The sequence below is a fragment of the Denticeps clupeoides genome, chromosome 19, assembly GCF_900700375.1.
Source record: "Denticeps clupeoides chromosome 19, fDenClu1.1, whole genome shotgun sequence".
Taxonomy (NCBI): domain Eukaryota; kingdom Metazoa; phylum Chordata; class Actinopteri; order Clupeiformes; family Denticipitidae; genus Denticeps; species Denticeps clupeoides.
The window spans coordinates 4,138,415-4,164,418 of record NC_041725.1 but is presented as its reverse complement, the minus strand read 5'-3'; the positions used below and the strand labels follow the sequence as shown (position 1 = coordinate 4,164,418).

At 42.4% G+C, this 26,004-nt stretch overlaps 1 protein-coding gene across 31 annotated transcripts; it reads left to right on the top strand.

Annotated features, from left to right (window-relative positions):
* Positions 1-1,077: 1,077 nt before the first annotated feature.
* On the top strand, positions 1,078-24,473 carry sh3bgr (SH3 domain binding glutamate-rich protein). Of its 31 annotated transcripts, XM_028961192.1 has the most exons (13): positions 1,078-1,247; positions 2,057-2,242; positions 2,327-2,407; positions 2,631-2,705; positions 3,113-3,466; positions 3,814-3,843; positions 4,150-4,173; positions 4,774-4,800; positions 5,692-5,715; positions 6,068-6,094; positions 6,712-6,735; positions 7,961-8,015; positions 8,719-9,246. In XM_028961192.1, the coding sequence occupies exons 1-12, from the start codon at positions 1,203-1,205 to the stop codon at positions 7,982-7,984; spliced, it is 921 nt and encodes a 306-aa protein (XP_028817025.1). In that variant the 5' UTR covers positions 1,078-1,202; the 3' UTR covers positions 7,985-8,015; positions 8,719-9,246. The 31 variants fall into 31 exon arrangements, with proteins under 31 accessions (XP_028817025.1, XP_028817031.1, XP_028817036.1 ...); XM_028961198.1 differs by lacking the exon at positions 2,631-2,705; XM_028961203.1 differs by lacking the exon at positions 3,113-3,466.
* The last annotated feature ends 1,531 nt before the right edge of the window (positions 24,474-26,004 follow it).

The following is a 26,004-nucleotide window of genomic DNA, read 5'->3' as shown; positions in this document are numbered from 1 at the left end:
ACACAGAGGACACTCATCTTCTCTATCTTTGATTTAATGAACACTGAAATGTAAATGAACACTTGAAGACTTCAAACACTTGTTTGAAACAGAATGCATGGAAAAAACCAGATATCTTTGATCTCCCTGGACTCCTGAACATCAGTGTTTTGTGAATAAAATTCAGCATTTTAGGTCTATGGAAGACTAAGCTGCTGTCAGGTCTGTAATCAACATTGATATAAACAGCATTCGGCCACAGCACCTAATTTTTATCCTGGTCCCACATCCTTAGCAGATCTTAGTCCACTTATTTTTCCAGCAAATCCCACAACGATTACGTTAATCAGACGTCCTTATCCAGAGCGACTTACACAGTGTCCCTTGCTCAGGGACTCGGTGGTAGTAAGTGGGGTCTTCTGGTTCTTAGACACACCAGGCTACCACCACCCTTCCAAAGAGAGCTGCACTTTTGGAGATGCTACGATCTGGCGGCCCTCATCAAAGTCCTTCACACAGTCATAATGATGCGGCTGATTATTACTTTTTTTTTTTTTTATAAGAATTAAGTAAAAGACATGTTTTCTACACGTGACAAAAGAGCAAGTTGCATTTATTCCCGCACAGACAGTATCATTTACAGCATTCACCAGACGCCCATATCCAGAGTAGTTACAGGGACAGTCCCCCCTGGAGACACTCAGGGTTAAGTGTCTTGCTCTGGGACACGATGGTAGTAAGTGGGGTTTGAACCCGGGTCTCCTGGTTCACGGGCGAGTGTGTTACCCGCTGGTATCAGCAGCATGCGGGTCATGATGGGGACCATAAACGCGGACACACTCCAGGATATCAGTTTATAGCCGACACGGTGAATTAAAACTTGTTCTCTTTTTAAAGTATATGTATCTGTAAGGACTGTGTCCAACCGGTTAGGGACTTTGTTCACTGGTCCCTCATTGGTGGCTATTTTCAGGCCGCTGGAAGGAGCCGCAGACAAACTTGGTGTCCCCAAAATGGCGACAGACAGCTGAAGTTGCCAATCACTCGAGCGGCGGTGCACCCCTAAAGCAGCCCCGCCAATCCGGGCCCGGGGAGGGGGCTTCCAGGGACGAAAATACCCCCGGAGGCGCGGCGGGGCCCGTGTGTCGGCCGCGGGACTTCAGTCCAAATCTCCTCACTCAACAGCTCAGCGGCGCACGGCAACAACAACGGAGGACAGAAAGATGGTGATCAAAGTATTTTTAGCCACCTCGTCAGGATCGACGGCGGTAAGCGGGCGCCGCGCTCCTCCGACACACAGTCGACCAAAACTCCGCCAACTTTCCCGCTGACCTCCGCCGACTCGTTCCTTACGGGAGTCGCCGGGAGTCGAATTCCGGAATCGGAACCGGCGCGGAACCTTCCAGAACGGGAATGTTAATAAGAAGGATCGCGTATTAAAAACGCTGAAACACGAAACACCGGACGTACAAAAGTAGCGCTATTTTAATTTATTTTATTTCTTCCTTCCCTTCCCTCATTATTACTTTTTTAATAATTTTTTATTATTATTATTATTATTGGGGTGGTAGTAGTCTAGTGGGTAACACACTCGCCTTTGAACCAGAAGACCCGGGTTCAAATCCCGCTTACTACCATTGTGTCCCTGAGCAAGACACTTAACCCTAAATTGCTCCAGGGAGACTGTCCCTGTAAATACTGATTGTAAGTCGCTCTGGATAAGGGCGTCTGATAAATGCTGTAAATGAATGAGAATTAGTAATTTTTTTGCAGAAACATACTTGCAACGTTATGAAAAGGTTTGCAGGTGCCAAAACAGTCCTGGACTCGTTCCGGGTGAAGAACGCTGAGCTGTTCAGAGATTTTGCGCGTCTTGAAAAAAACTATTCTGTTGGTCACTCACTGTTGGTTTAGCACAGTGCTGTTCAGAATCAGATGTTTATTTAAAGGTAAATCTTCATAATTTATAACTAATCGTCAAAAGTGTTTAGAGGTGACTGATCTATCCCGGAAAGGTTTTTTTTTTCTCCAGCTTTTTCACCCTGGAATGTGATGTAAATACCTCTGATTCTGACAGATCAAGAAGAAGCAACAGGATGTGCTGGGCTTCCTCGAGGCCCTCAAAATCGACTTCGCACAACTCGACATCGCCTGCAACGAGGAAAACCGAATGTGGATGAGGGAGAACGTGCCCGAGGAGAAGAAGCCGGAGAACGGCATCCCGCTTCCTCCGCAGATCTTCAACAACGAGAGCTACTGTGGGGTGAGTGACGGGCGACGCTTCATTCAGCCGCGCTCGCCAGCGCTTCTGCTTTCTCAAAAGGTCCTGCACGCTCTGGTGTTTTAGGACTACGACACTTTCTTTGACGCCAAGGAAGACAACGATGTCTATACCTTCCTGGGTCTGCCAGCTCCACCAGGGTCAAAGGTCAGAATTGATCTTTTCTTATTGCCTAATATGTAGTCGGGCAACATAAATGGACTAATTCCGCACCCCTTAGTTTTTGAAAGCATAGCTGCTAATTAAAAATAGCAAAATGACGCAGCAATTTCTTTTTTTTTTTCTGCTTTACTGCTTTAAATGTTTTGTATTGTTGAGGTTATAAAATGTTTCACATTTTATATTGCAAACACACCTCTCTTGGCCACAGGAAGCTCTAGAAGCAGAGAAAGAACCAGCTCTTCACAATGGAAGCGCCGAAGACCACCTTGGCCGTGACGCAACAGTAATGCCTTTAACCGCTTTCATTCACCTTGTTGTCCCTAACATGCGTCCTCTCTCCTCCTCACGTCCCGAGATGCACGTCGCAGTCACCATGCAACACCAGAAACTCTGCTTTTATGGTTTTATCATCGTCACATGGTTACATGAGTAGTTTCATTTTCGAAGGTTGCGGTACGCTGTGGACAGGTTTGGCTAATCCCACATGTCCTGGAGGTTGGAGAGAAGTCTTTCAGACCTTTAATTTGTCTTTAATTTGTCTACATTTGTCCTTTTTTCCTCCCCTTTGAGTGTCCTGGACGACCTGTGTGATCTGATTCTCACCACATCGGGGGTTTTAATGATTTGTAGGACCTCAGTGTTTTTTTTTTTCTTTTTGCATTCCTTTGTATGGCGTGGCAACCACTCAAGAAAAATGAGATCCCAGTAGAGGAGCGTAATGGAGACTCAGACAAAGAGGAGGAGGCCGCCGGAGACGAGGAGGCCGCCGGAGACGAGGAGGCCGCCGGAGACGATGAGGCCGCCGGAGACGAGGAGGCCGCCGGGGACGAGGAGGCCGCCGGGGACGAGGAGGCCGCCGGGGACGAGGAGGCCGCCGGGGACGAGGAGGCCGCCGGGGACGAGGAGGCCGCCGGAGACGAGGAGGCCGCCGGAGACGAGGAGGCCGCCGGAGACGAGGAGGCCACAGAGGAGTACACACAGCCTCATGAAGAAGACCATGGGCCAGAAGAGGAAGAGCAGGAAGCCGAGGACGAGGATGAGACTGTAACTGGTTTCCAGTGCTGCTTGCAATCCCACAGTCCACCAGATTATCCCGTGTGCCTTCCCATTAGCCCACATCGCCACCTTCACCTTCGTGATCCCCTTCATATGCATATCCCTCCTCTTCCTCCTCCTCATTCTCCCAGAGTTCCTGCCATTCCGGACTAACTCCTTCCTGTTAACACGCAATGTCGAGTAAACATGGTGGTTTTAGATCTTTCCCTCTAACTCTTCCTGTTTCCTACTTGCATCTTTTTCTGTTTGCAGCCCTGGTGATTTCTAGTACATTCCATGAGTTGTGTATAAATTTTTTTCATTGATTCTAACTTGGACATTATCTGTTTTATTAGAAAAGGAGATCTGCTCTGGAGGAATCCCAGGTAAGCAATTTTTATTAAAATTTTTGATGTTTTCTGGTACCAATACAACAATTAAATGTGGGACTGGCGTATTCTCCATAAAGTATTAGTATTATTACACACACGCGCACTGTCAAAAATATAAATATATATAAAGGTGACACATCCTTCTTACTTACTTATTTAAAATAAATGATTAAAATACAGGTTGTCGTTTTTTTGAGTGCAGACCTTACATAGTCAGGATTTGTGTTTTTTTTTTTTTTGGTTTTACCATCTTTTGTAACCCCCAGCATAACCCCCTTATTGCCTTTTTTTTCTTCCCAGGAGGTTGAAGGTGAAGAGGAAAGGGTGAGCCACTACTGTGTTGTGTTGTCCTGAAGCGTTCCCATTTTCATACGGTTATCTGCAAAAACGATAGGCCGTCCCTCGCGATGCTATTGGTTGCATATCGCAGCTTAAACGTATAAAAACCGCATTTCATGCACGTATAGTGCATCCGGAAAGTTTCTTTTTTCTCTTTTCCTTCTTTCCATTATGAGAGAAAAAAAATTATCTAATCCATATTAGAATAAGGCTGTAACATAAGAAAATGGGCAAAAAGTGACTTTCCGGATTCGCTGTAAATTACAGTTACAGTAGAACTGTGATAAATGAATGTCCTGCGTTTTCTGCATGGCAGCATTGTGGCCACATCAAGCCAATTCCGCTTCGTTTAATCGGCTGTTTTTACGAAGCTAAATGGAATCACATAGCACAAGAAAGTGATGGTATTGTGATGAAGTTAGAAGTTTCTCGCGCGGTAAAGAGATTTATCCGAGGTTGTACGCATTGTGTGCGCTTTGTTATGCATTCGATCCTTTCTTTTTCAGGTAGGACCCGCGAAATGCACGAAGAACGGGAGCGATTTTGACCGAACTAATGGCTAACCATTGCTGTTGCTTGTTTTAGGATGAAGGCGACCAGCCGGTGTCTGAGGTAGATTTGCCTTTTGGAGTGTTTTCTTTCTAGCTGTAGTGTCCACAGCTCCGACAAAAACCAGCCGATTGCGCTGAGACGGTAGCGATGGTTGATACGTCCCTGCATCCCCAGTGCTGTTAACTAACTCTGCTTTTTCTTCTAACTCTCTGTGAGCGGCGGTTCAGTTTCCACTTTCACAGGTGGATTTTTTTTTCCCTCTGGCAACGCAATACACACTTTACACACTTTACACACATTTTCAGCTTTATTGTAAAGGATTAAGACCCAATAGAGAAACAAATGGTCTTTGACCATGGTGCCTTGACATCGTGAAAGTGAAGCGATTGTGAAACACGGCAGCACAACCCAACGTGAACACAACAAAATGTGTCCGCTGCTTTTAACCATCACCCTGAGTGAGCAGTGGGCACCATGACAGGCGCCCGGGGAGCAGTGTGTGGGGACGGTGCTTTGCTCAGTGGCACCTCAGCCACCTTCTGATTACGGGGCCGCTTCCTTAACCTCTAGGCCACTGCTGCCCGAACAAATGGAGGCACGAGTATTAGCAGTAGGTTCCTTTGAAAAGTCCCTTAAATAATGGCAACAAACAAAAAATCTACTCATGCAAAATAAGAATATGATGAAATTATGAAACATGAATGGTGTAAAAGTGAATTTTGCAATCTGGCTGATTACGATGTATCGTTGCAATTATTTAATTTGCTTAATTTGCAAAAATTCTTTAAAAGAGCTTCATAAGTAGCACAGTTTTGAGTAGAACATTTTAAGACTATTAATTTAAGGTATTCTTACTGTACCGACACCAACTTGGTCTCCTTGGCCTGAAACCCCTCCCTGCGCTCCTCTCTCTTTCTCTCTCTCTGTCTGTCTTTCGCCTTGCGTCCCCAGGACGAAGAGGCGTTGGTGTCCGAGGTAACGTGGCTTTACGAGGCCGTGTGTTCCTTCTCTCCCGACCCCAGCGTAGCTCTGACTCGTGTGGTGTTGCTTGGCAGAGTTTAGACGAGACGTTGCGGTGAAGGAGAGGAGTGTCTGCCCGTCGATCTGCTGCTGTTCTCTTGTTCTCCCTCTCCTCCCCCCCTCCCTCTCACAGTCTTCACTTCACACCTTCTCCTTCTTCCCTCTTCCCAGTAGCTGCTTCCAGCCAGACTGATATTTCCCTGTAGAGTTCCAACTGCATGCCCCCCCATTCTCTTCCTCCCCTCTCGCGTGTGGCTCCTTCTTCTCCAGCAAACGCCACTGACGCCCAGTCTGTTCTTCTTTCTAGGAGGAAGAAGAGCTGCGACAGCTTGAGGTAGATTGACGTGTTTCATTATTACTGTTTTGGCCATTTTCTTTCTACCTCCTCTGTCCCCTCTTGCTGGAGTTTTATGCCTTCGTCCATTTTAGTACTTCATTCCAGCCACAGGAAATGAAATGTTCCTTTATCTTCCTTTTGGGAATATATTGGAAAAGTTCAGTCACAGCCATTCCTGGAAAGTGAAATGCTGAACCTCTCCGGTTTTCTTCCTGTCGTTTAAAGGCATGGACACAAGTGGTGACTCTGAATTGTGTCTCCGAGTCGAGGCGCGGCTTTCAATGGGGCCCCCGCCTTGTACATGACCATCCAGACCAATTTCGACTCAGCCAAGGGTTACACATTTTTGCAATATATGCAGCATAGACCTGTGGTAATTACATTCCCAAAAAAGTAAAGAATTAACACCCTTAAGTCCAGCGACAAAGTAAATATTAATGAATTTCTTTGATCACAGGTGAACGTTTGCATCCAATAGGATTACGTAGAGCTCTATGAACATTCCAGTACGATGACCTCTTTCTTCAATTCTCTGTCTGTTTGTCTTTTTATCCTCATTCTTTTATCCCCACTCATTTTACTCCATCATCCATCCATCACCATCCATTTTACAGGAACCAGAGGAGCCCATAAGTGAGGTAGCTACACAGTTCCATCTCCCTGTATCCTGGGCCAGTTTCACCCACACACACACAGTAACATATATGTTTATGTATATCAAGAGCTTTCAAAGACTACACCGATCCCTATACTCATAGCAGTAACCAATGAACAACTTCCTTAATTCTAGAAGTAAAACAGATAAATAGTCATACAATGCAAAATGAATGGGAACATAACTGTATAATTAAATACTGTCATTTTATGAATAGGCTTATAGAAATGCCACTTTGCAAGCTTTTTTCTTTACTAATGTCCAAATAGAAAACACACACACTTTCTCACACACCCTCTCTGCCCCGCCACCAACTCTTCTTGTGCTGCATGGAGTGTTGTAGAGGTTTGTGATGGCGTGCGGCATGTCGAACGCGCCATCCACCTCTGAAAACGCTGAGTGAGAAATAACCATACCAACACATACACACGTCATACCGTCAGTGTATCAGTGCAGCCCTCTCGTTCAAATCACCGCATTCCCTCACGTAGCAAGATGAACAGGCTGAAACGTCACAGGTATAATGCCGCCATCTTTACAGCCCGTAGCGTTGCACGAGTAAGATTTTGTATTATTTAGGTGGGACTCTAGATGGGTCCCTGATCATGTATCCTGGCCTAATTATCAGAAATGTGAGGGACTGTAGTTAACCAAAGTGACCAGTGTAGATGAAGCATTTAGCCGTTGCATCAAAAGATGGCAAAGAACAGCTGAGGTCTGTTGCCAGACATTACAGGGCAGCATGATGAATGCTCTCCACCACTTCTTAAATTACCCAACATGTTCCTCATGTGTGTCACTAGAGAGAATTAGGAGCATTACCTGCAGAGATTTGTCATAGAATGAACCTTCTATGGTTTTACTGGTTTTATATTATATTGGACACTATCTGATCTGCATAAACAAAGCCAGCAGATCTGCAGAACGGTGGCAACAGAAAGGGTGTGGACATGATGGCCAGGTTCCGAAATGTGCTGTTTACTGAACCACATACTTGCTTTAGGTCTTTATGACCTGTACTATGCTGTATATGCAGCGACAATGTGTTGATTTCCTGCTAACAGGCCCGTGTGAGAGCGGTTGACGGGCCTGTGCTGTATCAAGGGGAGGGGAGTCATTTGGTTTGAGTCATGGAGTCAGTATTTCTGCTTTGCTACAGAAGAGTCATGTGATACTTACAGTGTTTCTTTTTTTGTGCCCTTCGACAGGAGGAGCAAGAGGAGGACGAGTGACGCTGATAGGATGTGGATTTCAGCCGCCAAAGTAAGTGCTCTTTCATGCTTCTACCACTAGATGGGGGTACAGGACAACATGACTTTTTGGCCTCTGCTGATTAGAATTTTTGGTTTGTGTGAGCACAAATGTCTTAACAACATCTGTTAGATTAACGGGAAAAAAATCGTTTTACTTTAGGATGTGACTGTAATGTGTTTTTTTTGTGTGTGTGTGATTTGCAGCCACAAAAAAAACTTTTTTTGCTTTTGTTTGGTCATGCATTTATGAGCATGTTTAGCACTTAGTTCTTCATTTTTAGTTTCTTCAATTCTGTATTATTAAAAAAAACAACTCAAAATGATATTATATGGCATTAGGTGCAGTAAAAAGTGAAAAGAAATAATTTTCTCAAACTGTCTACTTTACCAATATTCACCCTACCAATATGTCTGAATATAGCAAAATACACCAAGGTATCAACACACCAACAACTTTTCTTTTTGTATAAACCAAAAACCCAAACATAATAGAATTACGTTTTTATTGTGTGTGTTGTTTTCGGATTAACTGTAACCATAGCAACTATGCTCTGAGGAAGAGGACATGGGAATTGTCCTCTTGTCCCAGTCGTGAATTGTTATCTTACTGACAATGGCCAGTGTGCCACTAAAAGCATGGACCTTGACAGCACATGGGCACTGGGGGGGGGGGTCCATCTTTAACATTTTTTTTTTTTTCCTCCACCCCCCAGCTTGGAGTTCTTCCTTTTGAACCATCTCCACCTCCCCCAGTTTGATGCTCCAAGTTCCCTCCACCAACATGCCCAACCTCAAAAACTACAGCCTGGGAGACGGGATTATTATTTTTTTTTACCTGAAAATGTTTTATGGATTTTTGGCAGCTGTGGGATGTAAAGATATACATGCAAATTAATTTCAGAACACCATTTGTTACTGTATATACATTGCTAAGTGTAGACTCAAGTAATTCAGACCTCACACCTTCTACCATAGACAGTTCGTTATATATCTAAAACGTTTTATGAACTTGCCAAATGGAATATGATCAGGCTGCTGGAATCATGCTAAATATCGCTGCATCATTTCCAGTTATTGTAGCATGCAATCTAAAACGAGCTTGCCCTTGTGGGCAGAATTCAGGGCTTTTTGAATGTGGACGGCCGCGGGTTTCTGCTCTTGCGTCAATTGTTTGCTGAACTATGCACTTGAATGTAGATATACGAAGAATAAAGAATTGCTAGGTGATGTAAGCGCCTGTTCCATTATGATCTATTTTTGAAGCATTGTGTTTATTTCAGAGCTTGTGTCTCTCAGTACAATGTGTCGGGAGGGCGGCGTGAGTTCGCGAACAGGACGTGGCCCTCTAAAGACAGTACTGTCTCTTGGGACTTATGGGGTGGGGAATGAGTGTGCATTTTATTTAAATTAAAAGGCACACTCTCAGTCATAATGCCGTGTGTGAAGGAAAAAGTGATTGTGGTTCGATTAGGCCATTTTGCAATCTATAGAAATATTGCAACGTCACCGCCTACACACTCTCTTGCACATATCTACAATGGGCACCGGTGTAAAAAAAAAAAAAAAGTCCACAAATGTCAGCGGAAGTTCACCTCGATGGGCTCCATGTGCACATGTTGGCCCATTGTTTTTGTGTGCGTGTCACAAAGCATGTCACCTCCCGCGTGTTCAAGGCCGTTCCAATACATAACTGGCTACTTTTGGACAGAACGACTCGTTGTCGTGCAGATGGAGGCTGGTCACTCATCTCGCCCACGAAGGAAGCTTTAATGAAAAATGGAGGTATGTGTGCACTCGACTGTGCTTGTATACTAGCGACACGTACGTCACATTTGTCATTTATTACATTGATTTCTGGGGTACAGTGGAGAGAAATTAGTTTCGTATTGTTCCCAGGACTGATCACAGCTAGGCTTGCAGATAGTGACATAGTGTTTTTTTTTTAAACATTTGCTGTGTGCAAATCCAGATAAGATCATATAGATCTGCCTCTTAACACAGGCAGGTTTAAAATCGTACAGAGACAATGGCAGTGTGCTCATTTATTAAAGAGCCTTTACATGCACACTTTCTGAAACAGTTTTCATTTCTGGAGAGTATCACCTAAAGAAACTTGAGCGATGAGCAGAAAAAGATTTGAATATATTGGCATTAACACGTTTCAGATGGCAGCACATTCTGAATAAAAACGATGCCAATTTTTATCTTCGAACTTGAAAGAGCGTTCCTGAAGCCAGAGAGATTTGTACTTCACAGCGTGGCAACGTTTCCCTGTGTCTGTGTGTCCTTGCAGCTTTGAACAATGGCCTGACTGTTTCCTTGGCAATATGTGCGCCGGGTTCCTGCTGATTCTTTTGGCACTTGCTATTCAAGGTGAATGAGTCCAGCAGACAAAGACTTCACCTGAGAGCGACAGAGCAGTTGCCCCTCAGCGTTTAGAAATCAACCTGCAAATGGTTGGGATTTTTTATTTTTATTTTTTTTAGAATAATCATTCAAATCTATCCAGTATTTGGGTACAGATACAATTTCAATGAAAACATTTCAACTGCATTTTCAAATTGTTCATTTTTGTAACCATTCCTTCCATGAATCCATTGAACTAAGAACAGGGAAGTACACGAGGGTCAGTAATATGTGTTTTAGTTGTCCCCGTTGCAATTTAAGTTGGGTAAGATGAAATAAATATACCTCAAATATTGCAACGTTTAATGAAGGTTTAACTAGATTAATTAAAAAACATGAAACACTCTCACACACACACACACACACACACACACACTGCATCCTGGTTTGCCGACCCATACCCCCAGAACTAAAATATCATTAAAGTGTGATCAAAGCACACCTTTCAAGCCAAATACACTTGATACGTTTTATAAATAATTTAAAAGAACTTTATTAAAAGCACGCACTTACACACCAAATGTAACTGTGTTAAGTTGTACATTTATATAAAGCATACACATTACTACTAATTTAAAAACTACTTGTCACATGTCATCTACAAGTCACTATAATCAATCCAATAAATCACACTACTATGTATTAATAAAGGCCTTCATAGTATAGTGTGTATGAGTACTATTAATATCAATTTAGTTATTAGTACTAATTAGTGTACTAGTGAGCTAGCATAGTAAATATACTGAGGTATAAGGTATTTAGTACAGTCTATTTCATTTTTATTTAGGCAGTTACATTAGTTACAATGAATCACTATGGGTAATTATTGCACAATTGGGCATTAAGAGAAGTTGTGTTAAATTTCCCTTTGTCTAGGGCACTAATTTAAGCATCATCATGATTAGTTGTTAACAGCACTTGGTTAAAAGAGTTAAATCGTTCCTCTGCTTCTCGGAGCTCCAGCTGAAGACTCGCTGCTGTGGCTGGAGCCAGCCGAGCTGAGGGTGCTGCGCGGGATGTCGGCCAGCTTCAACTGCAGCACCGCCTCACGCTGGAATGTGATGATCTGGCATCTGAATGACAGGGTGGTGCTCACCATCTCCAGAAGACACGGGATCATGGAGTGCACACAGTGTGAGGTTTTCAACCACTCCAGTCCAGACGTGAGCAGCTGGGAGATGGTTCTACAGCAAGTCGATCTCAAAGATCATACGGTGACCTGTGAGGTCCAGAATGGGCCCAAGAACTCATCCAACCTCTTTGTTGAAGGTCAGTATTTTCTTTTGAGCAGAACACTTTCTGGGTATTTACCTGCTGCAACAAGCTCACTATTAATTTTTTATGATTATGAATTATGAATCATGGTCAAGGTTTTGTTTAGCACATTAATGAGAAGAAAGATCATTACCTCTAGAGAACAAGTTCTCTCTGTATGTTCTTCAAATACATCATGCAATGGCATGGTCACACTTGACAATGAAGTGATTGGTGGCTTTGGTGCTCCTGAGGCTCCTGGTGCTCCTAACATTGACTCTCGTCTCTGCTGCTAACTGAGTCAGGGCCCCAAATGAAGATCGCGGGCACATATATAGTGACAGGTGGTAGTGGCTCAGTGGGCAACACACTTGCCTATGAACCTGAAGACCCAGGTTCAAATCCCACTTACTACCATTGTACACTTAACCCTAAGTTGCTCCAGGGGGGGACTGTCCCTGTTACTGCTGATTGTAAGTCGCTCTGGATGTCATTTCCTCTCCCTTCCTGACGCAATGCCCGCTTCTCCCTGGGCTTTGGATGGACACCAAGAAATACAATTGTACGTGTTTTCCCCATTGGCTGGGTTACCTATAGCAATAACGTATCTAAATCATGTATCTAAAATAAACGTCAATGCTGCAATGATCTTGAAAAATGTTCATAATTTTATCAAGACTGACCTGGATCTATAGCCATGGATTTGGGGAGGAACGCTCCTTTAGAACATTACGCATTTTGATTGCATGTTCTTCAGACTTCACTGAGCCTGCAAAGTCATTTAAAAGTGCTGAGCGCAGGCTTTAAAGCTGCCATAGGTTCAGTTCGATCTCTTGAGGCGGCCAGGTGCTAACTATGACTGACTGGTAGGACTGAAACTGTCATAATTCAGTTCATTCTGCTAACCAATACCCAGCTTACAGCAGCACAACCAGTCACCTCAATACGCCATACCGTGAAATGACAATGATGAGGAAACGTGACAATATGCCCTTCTTTGCTTTCTCCCTCCAATCATGAATCAGCTAATTTGCCTCCACTGCAAAACCCCAAGCTCAGCTAAAACCATTGAAACAAAGCAATGACCCATTGCCTTCAATATTTTACAGGCGGGTCCTCTCTTTATCGCCAAGGCCACAAATTTCCCCTGACATATGCACCCATTAACAGTAGCGTATGGTGGATCAGGACCCTCTGGATGCAGAGAAGCCCTCCGTCTTGACAGAGCTTTGGAATTAATTGTGCATCTTGGCATTTCCAGTCAGCAGTCAGCAACTCTGCCAGTGATTTGCGATGCACAGTGTCCAATAGAGCACTGGAGGCAGGCCACAAATCCTCAGAGAGCGACCCGGCCCGCTTCTGATCCTCATTCACAGGAAAATGAAGTCTGTGTGATATTCAAATTGTGTTTTTTTTATATGTCCGTATAATTTAATACATCTTTATTGCCTTTATTGTGTCATTCATCTGAGGAGAGTTTCCATTCCATTTGAAGGAACCGTCCATGAGCATTTTTGTTTGACAGAACATGGACAGTTCCAGAATCCTGGAAAAAAAATTACTCAGTAATTAAATGGGTTTCTTCTTCATTTCATAGCAGCACTGATGTGCCTGTTTTCAAGGTTTTAAATATCCATGCTTATGAATGGCTGCTAAAATATGTCACATATACATAACAATTCGAATAATTCAAAATATGATACAAGGAGAATAAAGTGGAAGGTGGACATGTAGTGCACTGCAGGATTGCTGATGTTTAATGTAAAATCGTTTCAATGTGAAAAAGTTAAATGCAACAACTTCTCACCTTTATCACTGCAGCACAGATTCACTGGATCCTTTCCAGCAATGTTTGAAAATTAAGTGGTGTCCAAATCCTTCCAAGCACTGTCCAAAGCATGCAAAAGATAGCTAAAAGTCTAAATCATGTGTTACTACAGACTATATACAGTGTATCTGGAAAGCATTCACAGTGCATCACTTTTTTTCCACATTTTGTTATGTTACAGCTTTATTCCAAAATGGATTAAATTCTGAATTCTACACACAACACCCCATAATGACAACAACAACAAGATAACTTGGGGTTTGGCAAATTAAGAAAAGTCTGGGCTCTGGTTGGGCCACTCAAGGATATTCAGTGAGCAGTCATGAAGTAAGGGCAGTGAGCAGGCCTGAAAGGCGCACGGGGAGCAGTGTGTGGAGACGGTGATTTTGGTCAGTGGCACCTTGGCAGTTGGGGCAGATTTGAACCGGCTACCTTCTGATTATGGGTCAGTTTCCTTACCTGCTAGACCAACCACTGCCCCTCCGCCTGGTGATGAGCGGTGCCTGGTTTCCTCCAAAGTGATGCCTGGCATTCATATCAAAGAGATCTTTGGTCACTCTACCATACAGGCCTGATTGGTGGATTGCTGCAGAGATGGTTGTCCTTCTAGAAGGTTCTCCTCTGTTCACAGAGGACCTCTGGAGCTCTGACAGAGTGACCACTGGGTTCATGGTCACCTCCCTGACTAAGGCCCTTCTCATCTGATCACTAAGTTTAGGTGACCGGCCAGCTCCAGGAGGAGTCCTGGTGGTTTTGAACTTTTCCACTTATGGATATTTCTGTAACCTTCTCCAGGTTTGTACCTCGAGACAATCCTGTCCCGGGGGTCTACAGACAATTCCTTTGACTTCATGCTTGGTTTGTGCTCTGACATAAACTTTCAACTGTGGGACCTTATATAGACAGATGTTTGCCTTTCCAAATCAGGTCCAATACACTGGTTTTGTCCACTCAAGGATGATCAGGGAAACCAGGATGCACCTGAGCTCGATTTTGAGTTTGTGCTCTCTCAGTTTTTGTAATTATTTTTAATAAATTTGCCAAAAAGTAAACTTTTTTACATTGACATTATGGAAAAAGGCTGTAAAATAGCAAAATGTGGAAAAAAATGATGTGCTGTGAATACTTTCCGGATGCACTGTTTAATCAAAAACAACTATGTTACCTAAAATTTTCTTAGAATGTAGTGGAAGGTCTGTGCAAAATACATTTTGAGAGAAAAGCACCCTCAGCCAAAATCAAAATGCAAGACTGTAGCTGCAAGGCTGGTAGTGTATTACAAGATATAATCTAAAACATTTCATTTTAGTTTTGGTGAAAAGGGGCTGCCTGGAGCCTGGAGCTCCTGATACGGGATTCCAGTGGTACAGGCATTTACTGTCCAAGCAGACGTTCACTCCAGCCAGCGAAGACCGGGCCTAGTCCGCAAGATTGGTTGATATAAATCAGAGAGGATGGACAGGTTCGGAATGCTAATACAGAGTGTCTCATATGTCTTCCAGATTAAATAACCGCTTCAGTGTTGTAATACTGAGGGAGTGAGAAAGCGCGAGGGAGATTTAAACTGTACATATTCAATAACTCTGCGCAGGGCTGAGGTATAGCGCTTGACAGAAAGGAATAAATGTCTGTTTGCCTTGGCCAAAGGGCAAAACATTAGGCACTCATTCATCGTTCATTTAAACTCACTAATTACAGACAAACGGATGATCTGAACTCTGATAAGAAATAATTTTTCATCTGTAATAGAATAGAAAATTCATTGAATTTATTGTGTTTAGTTACTGCTTCCCATTGACTGTAGAGTCATAAAATGCTTTGCTGTACAGTAGTACAAACCAATGCTGACATAAATAACATATCCAAAATGCTGGGTTGCGGAGGCAACAACTCGGCACTAATGAGTCACTTTCCCCTAACCGCTTCAGTCAAACAGAGGCTGAGCCAACACCTATTATAATATTAGGGCGCTCGCAGTGAATCAAATTTGGCATGTAATTTCTCTGGACAACATGACAAATCTTGACTGATTACCTGGATGTCGATATCCCATCTGTTATACCTGCTGTGTCTCACTATGGCAAATGACATTGGCCAGATTGGCCAAGTGACTAGTGCTGCATGTCCCAAACGGAACAAAATTCCCTCTAACATGTACACGGTGACAAACTTGTAGATTCTTGTAAGTCGTCCTGCGCCGTAGGGTTAGGGTTATCATAAAAGCTCCTATATAGAATCATGGGACATATTCGTCCCTCCAGGATGTTAACAGAAACGCAATAACAATGTTTTCCTGCATTTGTCTGGACTTTGGTAGAACGTTGCATGCACTGTTTATTTGACACCATCCGAACACACAGCCTACCGAACGCTGGTCCTCGCTCATCTGACACCACAAACGGCAGAAAGACGCCTGGTTCAGACATCCGTGTGAACGAGGCCGATGTGTTCCGGTCAATGCCGGAGATTAATCAGATATTAAACTCAGGCATTAGACACACCCCATCACAAAGAAGTGTAAACTGATCTGGCTAATTGTCCATTTAATAAAGGCATGAATTCACTGTGTGCACTCTTCTTTCAGTGCGCAAGGGCTTTCCTCCAATGCTCTTTCTCTCGCCATCTGTTTTCCTCCATTTTCCTCTCCCTCTCTGCCTCTACTCTCATATGTTCTTCTCTCTCTCTCTTTCTCTTTTGTCCAGAGACTGGCAGTATTCAGATCTCAGGAGGGAATGTATCAGTGGTTTGGGGGCAGCAGGTTGTCCTGCAGTGCCAGACTCATGGCTGGTTCCCATCCCCCAACCTCACCTGGCTGCTCAACGGAGAGAAAAGGGACACGCTCAACACCAGCAGCATGCTGGACACTACAGGACTGTACAGCACCACCAGCACCTTCACCATCCGGGCCAACAAAAGCAGCCGAGTGGAGTGCCAGGCATCCCTCTCGGCCCTGCTAAAGCCACAGAGCAGTGTGGTCTCACTCACAGTGGGTGAGTGCTCCATTGGGATTTGTGAAAGTTATTCCATTACATTTTGACACTCTACGACTTTAATCGGAAGGGACGACTTTTTAATTTGTCTTATCTATAGATGGAAATAACTGCAAAAAATATGACGTAACTCCAAAATTTCAGAAGTGTTTTGCTGTTATTACAGTGGTCTGATTCAGAACCTTTAATTTGCCAGTTCTACCAAATCTTGCACAATGCATGATGGCACAGCGGTGTCAAGATGCCGTATTGAGTTTAATACCTGCAATGACATCTTACTCCAGATGGTTTGACAAACCAGACTAAAACAAATGATCTTACACTTTCGCATCACAATGCCCATTAACAAAAGAAAAAATTGACCATAATTCCATTCTAAACAGAACGATAATGAAAGCTTTAAATCATTTATATTAAAAGTAATTTAAAAATGGACTGTGTACATTTTGCAGTTATGGAGATGGACACGACTCTGGTTAAACGGCTTGTAGTCTACTTGAGCTCCATCACCGCAGTCCTGGCTGTGGTCATCTGCACGGTCCTCTGCTCCAGGAAGATGGGGAGGACTAGGAGTAAGCGCCTCTTTTTCTTTTTTTTCCCTCTGAACGCAGCTAAAATCTGCAGCCTCCTGCTACAGTGGCTTTGATTAAACTGTCATGAAGAAGTTAGGGCCAGTCACACGCAGTCACTTCACAAAGCTACACACTTGCACGAGCAAGGACACACTTCTGCATGCCGTCAGCACAAAAGCCGGCTTTTTAAAAAGTGCTGGCCTGTGGTTTACGTAACCTTCCCCCCTCCTTCCACACGATCAAGAGAGCAACACACCCAGGTGCAAAAACTGCAAGGGGACTTGAGGACATAGAGAAAAAGCGATGCTTTAAAATACTTAAATATTGATTGTTTTTGGCTACCATTTTTCTATTCAAATGTTTAGAAGCACTGATTCATCTTCATATTGTCTGGAATGACAGCCTTCGGAGGACACATGGGGGCAATGTAAAAATTCTAATGGCCTTGTATTCTTATTTAATTTTTTCAGATGAAAATGTGTTTGCCTGTTTAAAGTCAGTCAGGCTGACTACTAGTGCGTCTTTATATGAGGATGTACAGGGACAATTTATGATATATAAACAATAAAAGGATTTTTTAAATTTTTATTACCAATGAAGGAGAAAGCCATGTAACCATTTTTCACTTCCTCTTTAGTGGCCTGTCCCCAGTCCCACTTCACTCGATGCTTGACTGATTTATCCCAGTTAGAATCACCAAAGTGGACAATGTAATGTTCTACTTCCACCTTAAAGCCATAACAGGCTCCTGGCACAAACGTTCTTACAAAAGGCCAGTAGAGGTCCTGTGGCTAATCACTGGAAGATGCGAATCTCCAGAGAAGGTTCCGTATTGCTGAAGGTAAGGTGTCACGACGCAGTTGGCTTTGAGCTGAGATCTTTAGTGAAGCTTTTTTTCCCCCAAAGGGGATCTCTTCTGTTGGCCGTGAGGCTGCCTGGCTAGTACGCGATAACAAAAATAGTGCCCTAAAGTTACGCATTAAGACTCCTCTAATCCCTGTGACAGATTAAAGAACTTTTAAGAACTCTGGGCCATGTAGGGGATTTGAGGCAGGTAGGCCAATCCTCCTACCCCAACTTGATTGTGTTTTTTTTGCCTTTTGTTTGCTACATTTGTTACGTGGTTTGCATAATGCGGTCTTCCCCTGCCTTTCCACCCATACTGCTCTCCCTGGAGCAGTCCCCAACATCCGCTAACCTACATCCAAACCTCTACAGTGCATCTAGAAAGTATTCACACTTTTTCCTCATTTTGTTATGTTGCAACCTTATTCCAAAATGGATTAAATGCATTCCGCACACAACGCCCCATAATGACACCGTGAAAAAGGTTAATGTGAGGTTTCGGCAAATTTATATGAACAAAAAACCTTTGAGCCTTTGCTCAATACTTTGTCAATGCACCTTTGGCAGCAATCACAGCCTCAAGTCTTTTTGAATATGATGCCACACGCTTGGCACATCTATACTTGGCCAGTCTCGCCCATTCCTATTTGCCGCGCCTCTCAAGCTCCATCAAGTTGGATACAAAGCGTTGGTGCACAGACATTTTAAGATCTCTCCAAAAATGTTCAATCAGATTCAAGTCTGGGTTCTGGCTGGGCCACTCAAGGACATTCACAGAGTCCTTAGGGTTTTTGTCCTGCTGAAAGGTGAGTTAAAGAGCGCTCTGGAGCAGGTTTTTATCCAGGACGTCTCTCTACATTGCTGCAGTCGTCTTTCCCTCAATCTGGTCTCCCAATTCCTGGAACTGAAAAACATCCCCACAGCATGATGCTGCCACCACCATGCTTCACTGTAGGTATGCTATTGGCCATGTGATGACTGGTGCCTGGGTTCCACTAAATGTTACCTCTGACTAAGGCCCTTCTCCCCTATCCCTCAGTTCAGGTGGCCAGCCAGCTCTAGGAAGAGTCCTGGTGGTTTTGAACTTTTTCCACTTTTGGATGATTGAGGCCACTATGCTCATTGAAATATTTCTGTAACCTTCCCCACTCTGGGACATTATATAGACAAGTGTGTGCCTTTCCAAACCAGGTTCAATCAACTGTTTTTTCCACAGCTGGACTCTTGTCAAAGGCTGTGAATACTTTTTTATTTTTAAAAAATGTACCAAAAGCTCCAGTAAGCCTTTTTCATGTTGTCATTATAGTTTGTTCTGTGTAGAATTCTGCGAGAAAAAAGAATTTAATCTATTTTGAAATAAAGGTGTAAAATGTAGAAAAAGTGATGCGCTGTGGATACTTTCTGGGTGCACTGTATATGTATTCTATGTATACATACTAGGGCCATCAGTAGATTAAAATATTTAATCACGATTAATCTCATGTTGGCCATAGTTAACTCACAATTAATCGCACATTAATCACACCTTTAAGTCTTTCCTAAACATTCTGTTTGTAATACTATCAACATAGGAGTAGACAAATGTTAGCTTTGTGTAGATAATCTTGCACCTGTGTTTACAATTAACTAAAAAATATTACTAAAATTACATTTCAACTCAATTTTTAATAAATTTAATGGAACATTGCAATACAGAATTACAATTCTGCTGTAGCTTATACTTGAATAAAGCTGTATGTTCCACTGTCTGCCTACTTGTATGAAGTGCTCGGCACACACATCGGCAAAATGTCTCTCCTCTATCTTCATAATGGGCATGCGACCTGAGTATTTTAGACTCGATGTACTCCGGTGAAAGCTTAGTTCACATGTGTACATACTGTCAATCACTTTAGTTTTGTCGACTGAACCGTCCGGTAGTGCTTAGAATCTGAACTTCCCATTCAAAATACTCTGTGATTTATCCATTTCTGCTAATTGGAAACCTCACTGATGTATAAGAATGTGCTTCCAGCGTAGCTTTCTGCCATCCCATCCTAGAAAAACCACAGGCCGCGTACAGAAAATTAATGCTGTTTAAAAGAATTTTGTGTTAACTTGTTATTAACGCGTTAACTTTGACAGCCCTAATACATACATACAGATTTTTTTTTTTTATCTCAGTTGTTTTTAATACACTCATACATATTTTTATTTGCAGGTTTTGCAGATGTTTTCTATAGTGTACTTTTGATACTAAACTGAATTGATATCAAAATTTGCATCCACTATCTGCAAAACCTGCATCCTGTCTTTCTCTCTGTCCAAAGATGGTCTGTGCTTAGTTTCATTAATACCTTCTTGGTCATTTGTTGATATGACCTGGGGCTACTCAGTGCCATTTGCCTCAGAAATTAGTATTACAGCACTCTGCACTGTAGGAGGCCTTTTGGAGAATTGAGCTTGGCACTGTTAGCCTCAAACACACTCCGGGTGGAGGAGCTGGTGCATGTCAAAGTCTATTTCCATAAAAAATTCAAGTGTCCCTTTCAGAGCATGGATTCCATTCAGACATGTCTTTCCTATAATCTGGCTCTGTTTTCATTGTCTTTCAGAGTGCAGACACCCGAATGCAATGAGGTAAGAGCCACCTGACCAGACCTGATACTCTATGAGAATGGCAGTCAGTCAAAAACTGTGACATCAAATGGAAAATGTCTGGTGACCGACATGCTTCTCTCAGACATGGGTCATTATAAAAGCCCAACAATTGGGTTTTTTAGGTTCCAATTGTAAATGTAATTAAGATCATGTTCATGGGGTCAGAAAAAGTTACACACCAACACAAAGGGAAGTTCATAAAACAGATAACAAGTAAGTGTTTTATGTATGTATACCTTACCTTACACTAGCAAACATGTCGTACATGCTGTTACATTACAGGTTTGTAACCACTGATATCTCCATTACAAATTTAAGTAGAAATATTTTAAGTAGGATGCTTAGTGGAAAGACACTAATTTTACACAGATTCCATTAATTGCCTACAGTATACACCAGGAGTGTAACCATTAATTTGCCAGAATTTACTAGAAGGTAAATTTATATCATGTAAATGTGTCCATGATTCCATTAATATCACTTAAATACACTTACAAATTTTACATAATTTCTACAATTCACTTTTACAGAATTGTCCAAGGTGTGAGTGCCAACTCTGTTGCTACGGATACAGAGGGCAGGATCAATCCAGGATACATCTCGGCATACAATACAGGTAAATGGACTGGAATACAGCCACGAACACAGACAGCATGTAATATTTTACAGCCAGCACAGGGGAATGCACTAGAAAACAAAGAACAAGATGTATCCTGCCCACAGACTGTGGAATAAAAAGACCATATTGTTAAACAGTTCAGTGCATCTGTGTTACACCGTGATTCTTGCAATAAAGAATTAAATTCTTACAAGAAACTTCACAGCAATACAATTGTTTGGAACCTAGTTTTATTGTGTTGTATGTGTCTTAAAAGGGACTGATGCTCCTTGTTATGTGCCATTGGAAAACTAGCATGTGCAAGGGCTTTCCAAGTCTGTATGAAAAGCATGAAATTACCTACTAATTTAGGCATTGAAATAAGGCAACAAAATCAATTAATTATTTCACCCCTGAAACAGGAACTCATGCAACACAATCATTGACTGCTTCCAAGCAGTTGTGAGGTTGGGTCACAGTTGTACAGCAGGCAGTCAAGGCAGACTAAGACTCGTCAAGGTCAAATAGACCAATTCAGGAGACAAACTATAATGCAAAAATCCATAATGTAAGAAAAAGTGAAAAGATAAAATTGAAATAAACTTCATAGGTAAGGATAGCTGGTTAAAAGGGTGACAACAGGGTGGTAGTAGCATAGTGGGTAACACACTTGCCTATGAACCAGAAGACCCGGGTTCGAATCCCACTTACTACCATTGTGTCCCTGAGCAAGACTCTTAACCCTAAATTGCTCCAGGGGGGACTGTCCCTGTAACTACTGATTGTAAGTCGCTCTGGATAAGGGCGTCTGATAAATGCTGTAAATGTAAATGTAAATGTAAAAGCTTGTGACCGTGTTGTCTTAACTGGGTTAGCTACTGGCCACATGTCAAAAGGAGTCAAAGTAACCCATATATATTATATGTGTTATTTAAATAAAATAACACTCTATCTTTTGATTATGCTTCCATGATGGATATTTACAGTGATGATAAGGAAGTGTATGTCTAAGTTTCAAGTAGCACAAGGCACAGTTTTTTTTTTTGCATCCAAAATCATTTGTAATGAAACATGTAAGACTAGCAGTTGCCCTAGCTGGACATTTGGGTTGCTGACATCAGTGTGATGGCAGTGATGGTAGAAATATGCAAACCATATAAACTACAGATACACTGTAAAATATTCTTGCCAATGGCTTGGTGATATTTCAGTATCTCCATTACTGGAAATAACAAAGGGAAAGTATCGGGTGAAGTAAACATCTTTTTTCACTTGGCAGGGAATGACAACAGCCACCTCAGCAACAGTGCCCATGGCCAGAAACATGCCATCGCCTCTCAGCAGGTAAGGAGAGAGAGAGCGAGAGAGAGAGAGAGTGCGTGAGAGACGTGCAACCCCTGAATTATTCAGCTTCATTTGCAGTCACCCCAGACATCTCAAATATTGACAAATGCAGGAAATAATGCACAGCACCGTGCCTTTCGTAATCTTAACCCTGATCTCTTTATGGCCAAAGATGCCTGTGCTAAGTGATTAAGAAAGTTGTGGATCATTTATTATAAAAAAAAAACAGCAATGCAGATTGTTTTTTCTGTACAAGAATTAACGAGTTTAATTATAAATAATTAAAAACACAAAAAGTACACTGCTCAAAGAATAATGATAATTAATCAGTGTATCCTCGTAAATTAACAAAAGTATTCTATGAAAGCATGAATAAGTTTGCAAGACTGAAATTTAAGGAGAGTTAATTGTTACATTATTTAAGGTAAATAAGGTGTGTCAGGTTTAGCTTTAATGTTCAAATGTATTTACAAAAACTCCATGACATGAAAACTACAAAAATATGTCATGCTTACATATACTTGCTTTAGTCTAACAGCACATAACATGTCAGGCAAAAATGTCTTCATCTTGCATTACAAATTCATAAGCATTATTTTCCTGGTACTTTGTGTTGTGCGGGCCTATTCATAAAACGTGGACTTTTCTGTTGTTGGAGCCTCTGTAAATTTGTAGTGATTTTGACGAATGTACGGTGGGGCAAAAATGTATTTGCCACCCAACAACTGTGCAAGTTGTCCCACTTAAAAAGATGAGAGAAGTCTAGAATTTTCATCATAGGTATACTTTCAGTGACATTCTTCCATTCCTCATTTGGATTTTCCAGATGTTCTCTGGCAAACTTTAGACGGGCCTGGACATGTGCTGGCTTAAACAGGGGGACCTTTCGAGTACTGCAGGATTTTACTGCATGACAAAGTAGTGTGTTACTAATAGTAACCATTGTTACTGTGGTCCCAGCTCTCTTCAGGTCATTGCCATCCTCATCAGATAATTTGTACCCCATAAGGAGATATCTTGCATGAAGGTCAAGTGAGATTGTCGAGGGAGGTCGAGGGATTGTCAGTGATTAAGTTTTTCTAATAATTGCTCCAACATTTGATCTCTTCTCACCAAGCTGATTGCCTGTTGTAGATTGGTTCAGCCCAGTGTTGTGCAGGTGTGCAGTCTTGTCCCTGGTGTCCTTAGACAGTTCTCTGGTCTTGGCCATAGTGGAGGTTGGAGAAGAAAGAAGAAGGAACAGGTCTGTGAGGGACAGAATGCAACAGGACTAAATGCACCATATACAAATAAATTCTTTAAAAATCCTACACTGTGATTTCTTGGATTTTTTACATTCTGTCTCTCACAGTTCAAGTGTACCTATGGTGAAAATTACTGACCTCTCTCAACTTTTTGAGTTGGACAAATTGCACAATCCATGGCTGCCAAATACTTTTTTCCCCACTCTACTTCATTGACTTCTGAAATCCAGTAAGCAGCAGCTTTGATGATCCCTTCTGCCCCATGTGAGATTGCTGACATTCTTTAGCTGCAGACTAGTAATGCAGACAGACCATGTTGTGTTTACAGATACCTGATGTCATCTCATCCAATGACCACACAGCCTGTACCTTCTATAGTGCAGATGGGATCAAGACATCTAGACGGGTCACCACAGTTTGATGTGTATTCTGTTTGGTCAGACGTAAATCAGACATATGACATATTTTAATTTTTATGAGCTGCAACAACTGAAAGAACTCAACTTTCATGACCAGTTTTATTACTAATTGTTATTTTCTTCAAATGCTTTAAAGTGGAAATCTAGCTACTTAATAAAAAAAAGGCTTCAGGATGCAAAATAGTCCATGATGATGTATTGATTTCATAGAGAACAAATTCTGCAACTGTGGCAAGGACACTGGACGTTGTCACTTGTGTATTATTCTAATTGCATGACCATACATAGTGTGCTTTACTGAACTACTTGTGCTGTACTCTGAATGTATGTACACCATAAACTGTATTGTTTTAATCTCTAAAGCGAATTTGTACTGTCCTGTTTCACTAAAACTTAAATGTTGTCTCATACAGAGATATGATTTAGGTCATAAAGAGGTGCAGTCTCATCAAAGACATTAAGTGTTATGAGTCTCTGTATCATACAGTGTTTCCGGATGGGTCAGTTGTGCCAAGTTGTGCTAATCTTGTTGTTTCGCAGATAGAGATCAATACAGCATATCCTCTTTAGTCACAAGGGATTCAGCATACAGGATGTCAACCATGAAACAATGACATGATAACTATCATGCGATACGTGATGTGATATGATGGCCACCGAATGCCTCCAGCTCAAATGCCAGGTGAACACTATTGCATATCAGGAAGAAACATTCCTGGTGAACTGTTGCCCACTTGGATTCTCAAACTAGAAAATTTACTCACTCAGTCACTCTCCATAACCCAGGATCGCCGCGGCCAGAGTCCGTCCAAGGAAACTGGACGTAGCAGGGCATGCACACTCACATTCACTCCGAATCCACACAGGAAGAAACCGGAGGACCCGGAATAAACTTGCACCAGCACGGGGAGAGCATGCAAACTCTACGCGCAGAAGGTCCGGGCCGAGATTTGAACTCACAACCTTGGAGGTGTGAGGCCATGCAGCAAGCCACCATGCCAACTAGTGCGTTTAGAAAGTGGTTAAAACTTTTGTAAATGGCCTGAGTTGGTGCCTTTGTCTCTGTTGAAGCTTCAGTTCGTTAATAATAAGAGAGATGTTGAGGAATATTGGCCTGATGAATCATTTGGACTGAAATAAATTCTGCTGGTGACGAGCCACTGTTTTGTTTTCACTGAAACAGGGTCACTTTACGTCCCTTTCACTTCCTGAGATCTTTTTCTTCCAACGTCTCTACCATTGAACAGGCAGGTAATAAATAAGTGAAACTCACCCCTGGGAGGTCACACAAAGCTATTGCGATATGAGAGCCCTATTGCATGACCCTGTTATTTTGTCCACTTTTCCATACTAGGGTTACCTTTCCAGGAGCTCTCTTGTACGATGAAGGTCTTGAGTTGCATTTCACAAGTAGTGTATTGATGTCAGGGGTGAGCCATCTGTGTCCCTGAGTTCACAACAAGCTCTCTGCCTTTCAAGACTCCTGCATCCTTCTTGTTTGTGCTCTCTCTCTCTCTCTCTCTCTCTCTCTCTCTCTCTCTCTCTCTCTCTCTCTTTTTCTCACGGGTCCCTGATTACGTTACACCCTCATCTTTCAGGTGTTGCTCATAGTTACTGCTCTGAATCCGTGCTTATGTAACTGCATCCAATGCCTCTCTCTCTCTCTCTCTCCTCTCACTCTTTCACCGATTCATCAGAGGGACTCTTGAAGGGTCCAGTCCTCTTTTTTTTTTTTTTTTCCTTCTCCGTGTGTCTTCCTGTCTGCAATTAGCGAGGCGTCTTTTTTCCTTTCTTCTTTCTTCCCCTCCTCCCCCTGTTGTTTTTTTGTTCATCAGAAAATAAAGTAATAAAAAGAGCT

Bases quoted from the DNA above. Each gene is read 5' to 3' on its own strand.
- sh3bgr (XM_028961189.1), top strand. From the start codon at position 9,580: ATGTCAGCGGAAGTTCACCTCGATGGGCTCCATGTGCACATGTTGGCC. The intron at 9,788-11,374 runs GTATGTGTGCAC...TCGGAGCTCCAG, and splicing joins AGCTTTAATGAAAAATGGAG to CTGAAGACTCGCTGCTGTGG. The intron at 20,521-21,071 runs GTAAGAGCCACC...TCACTTTTACAG, and splicing joins AGACACCCGAATGCAATGAG to AATTGTCCAAGGTGTGAGTG.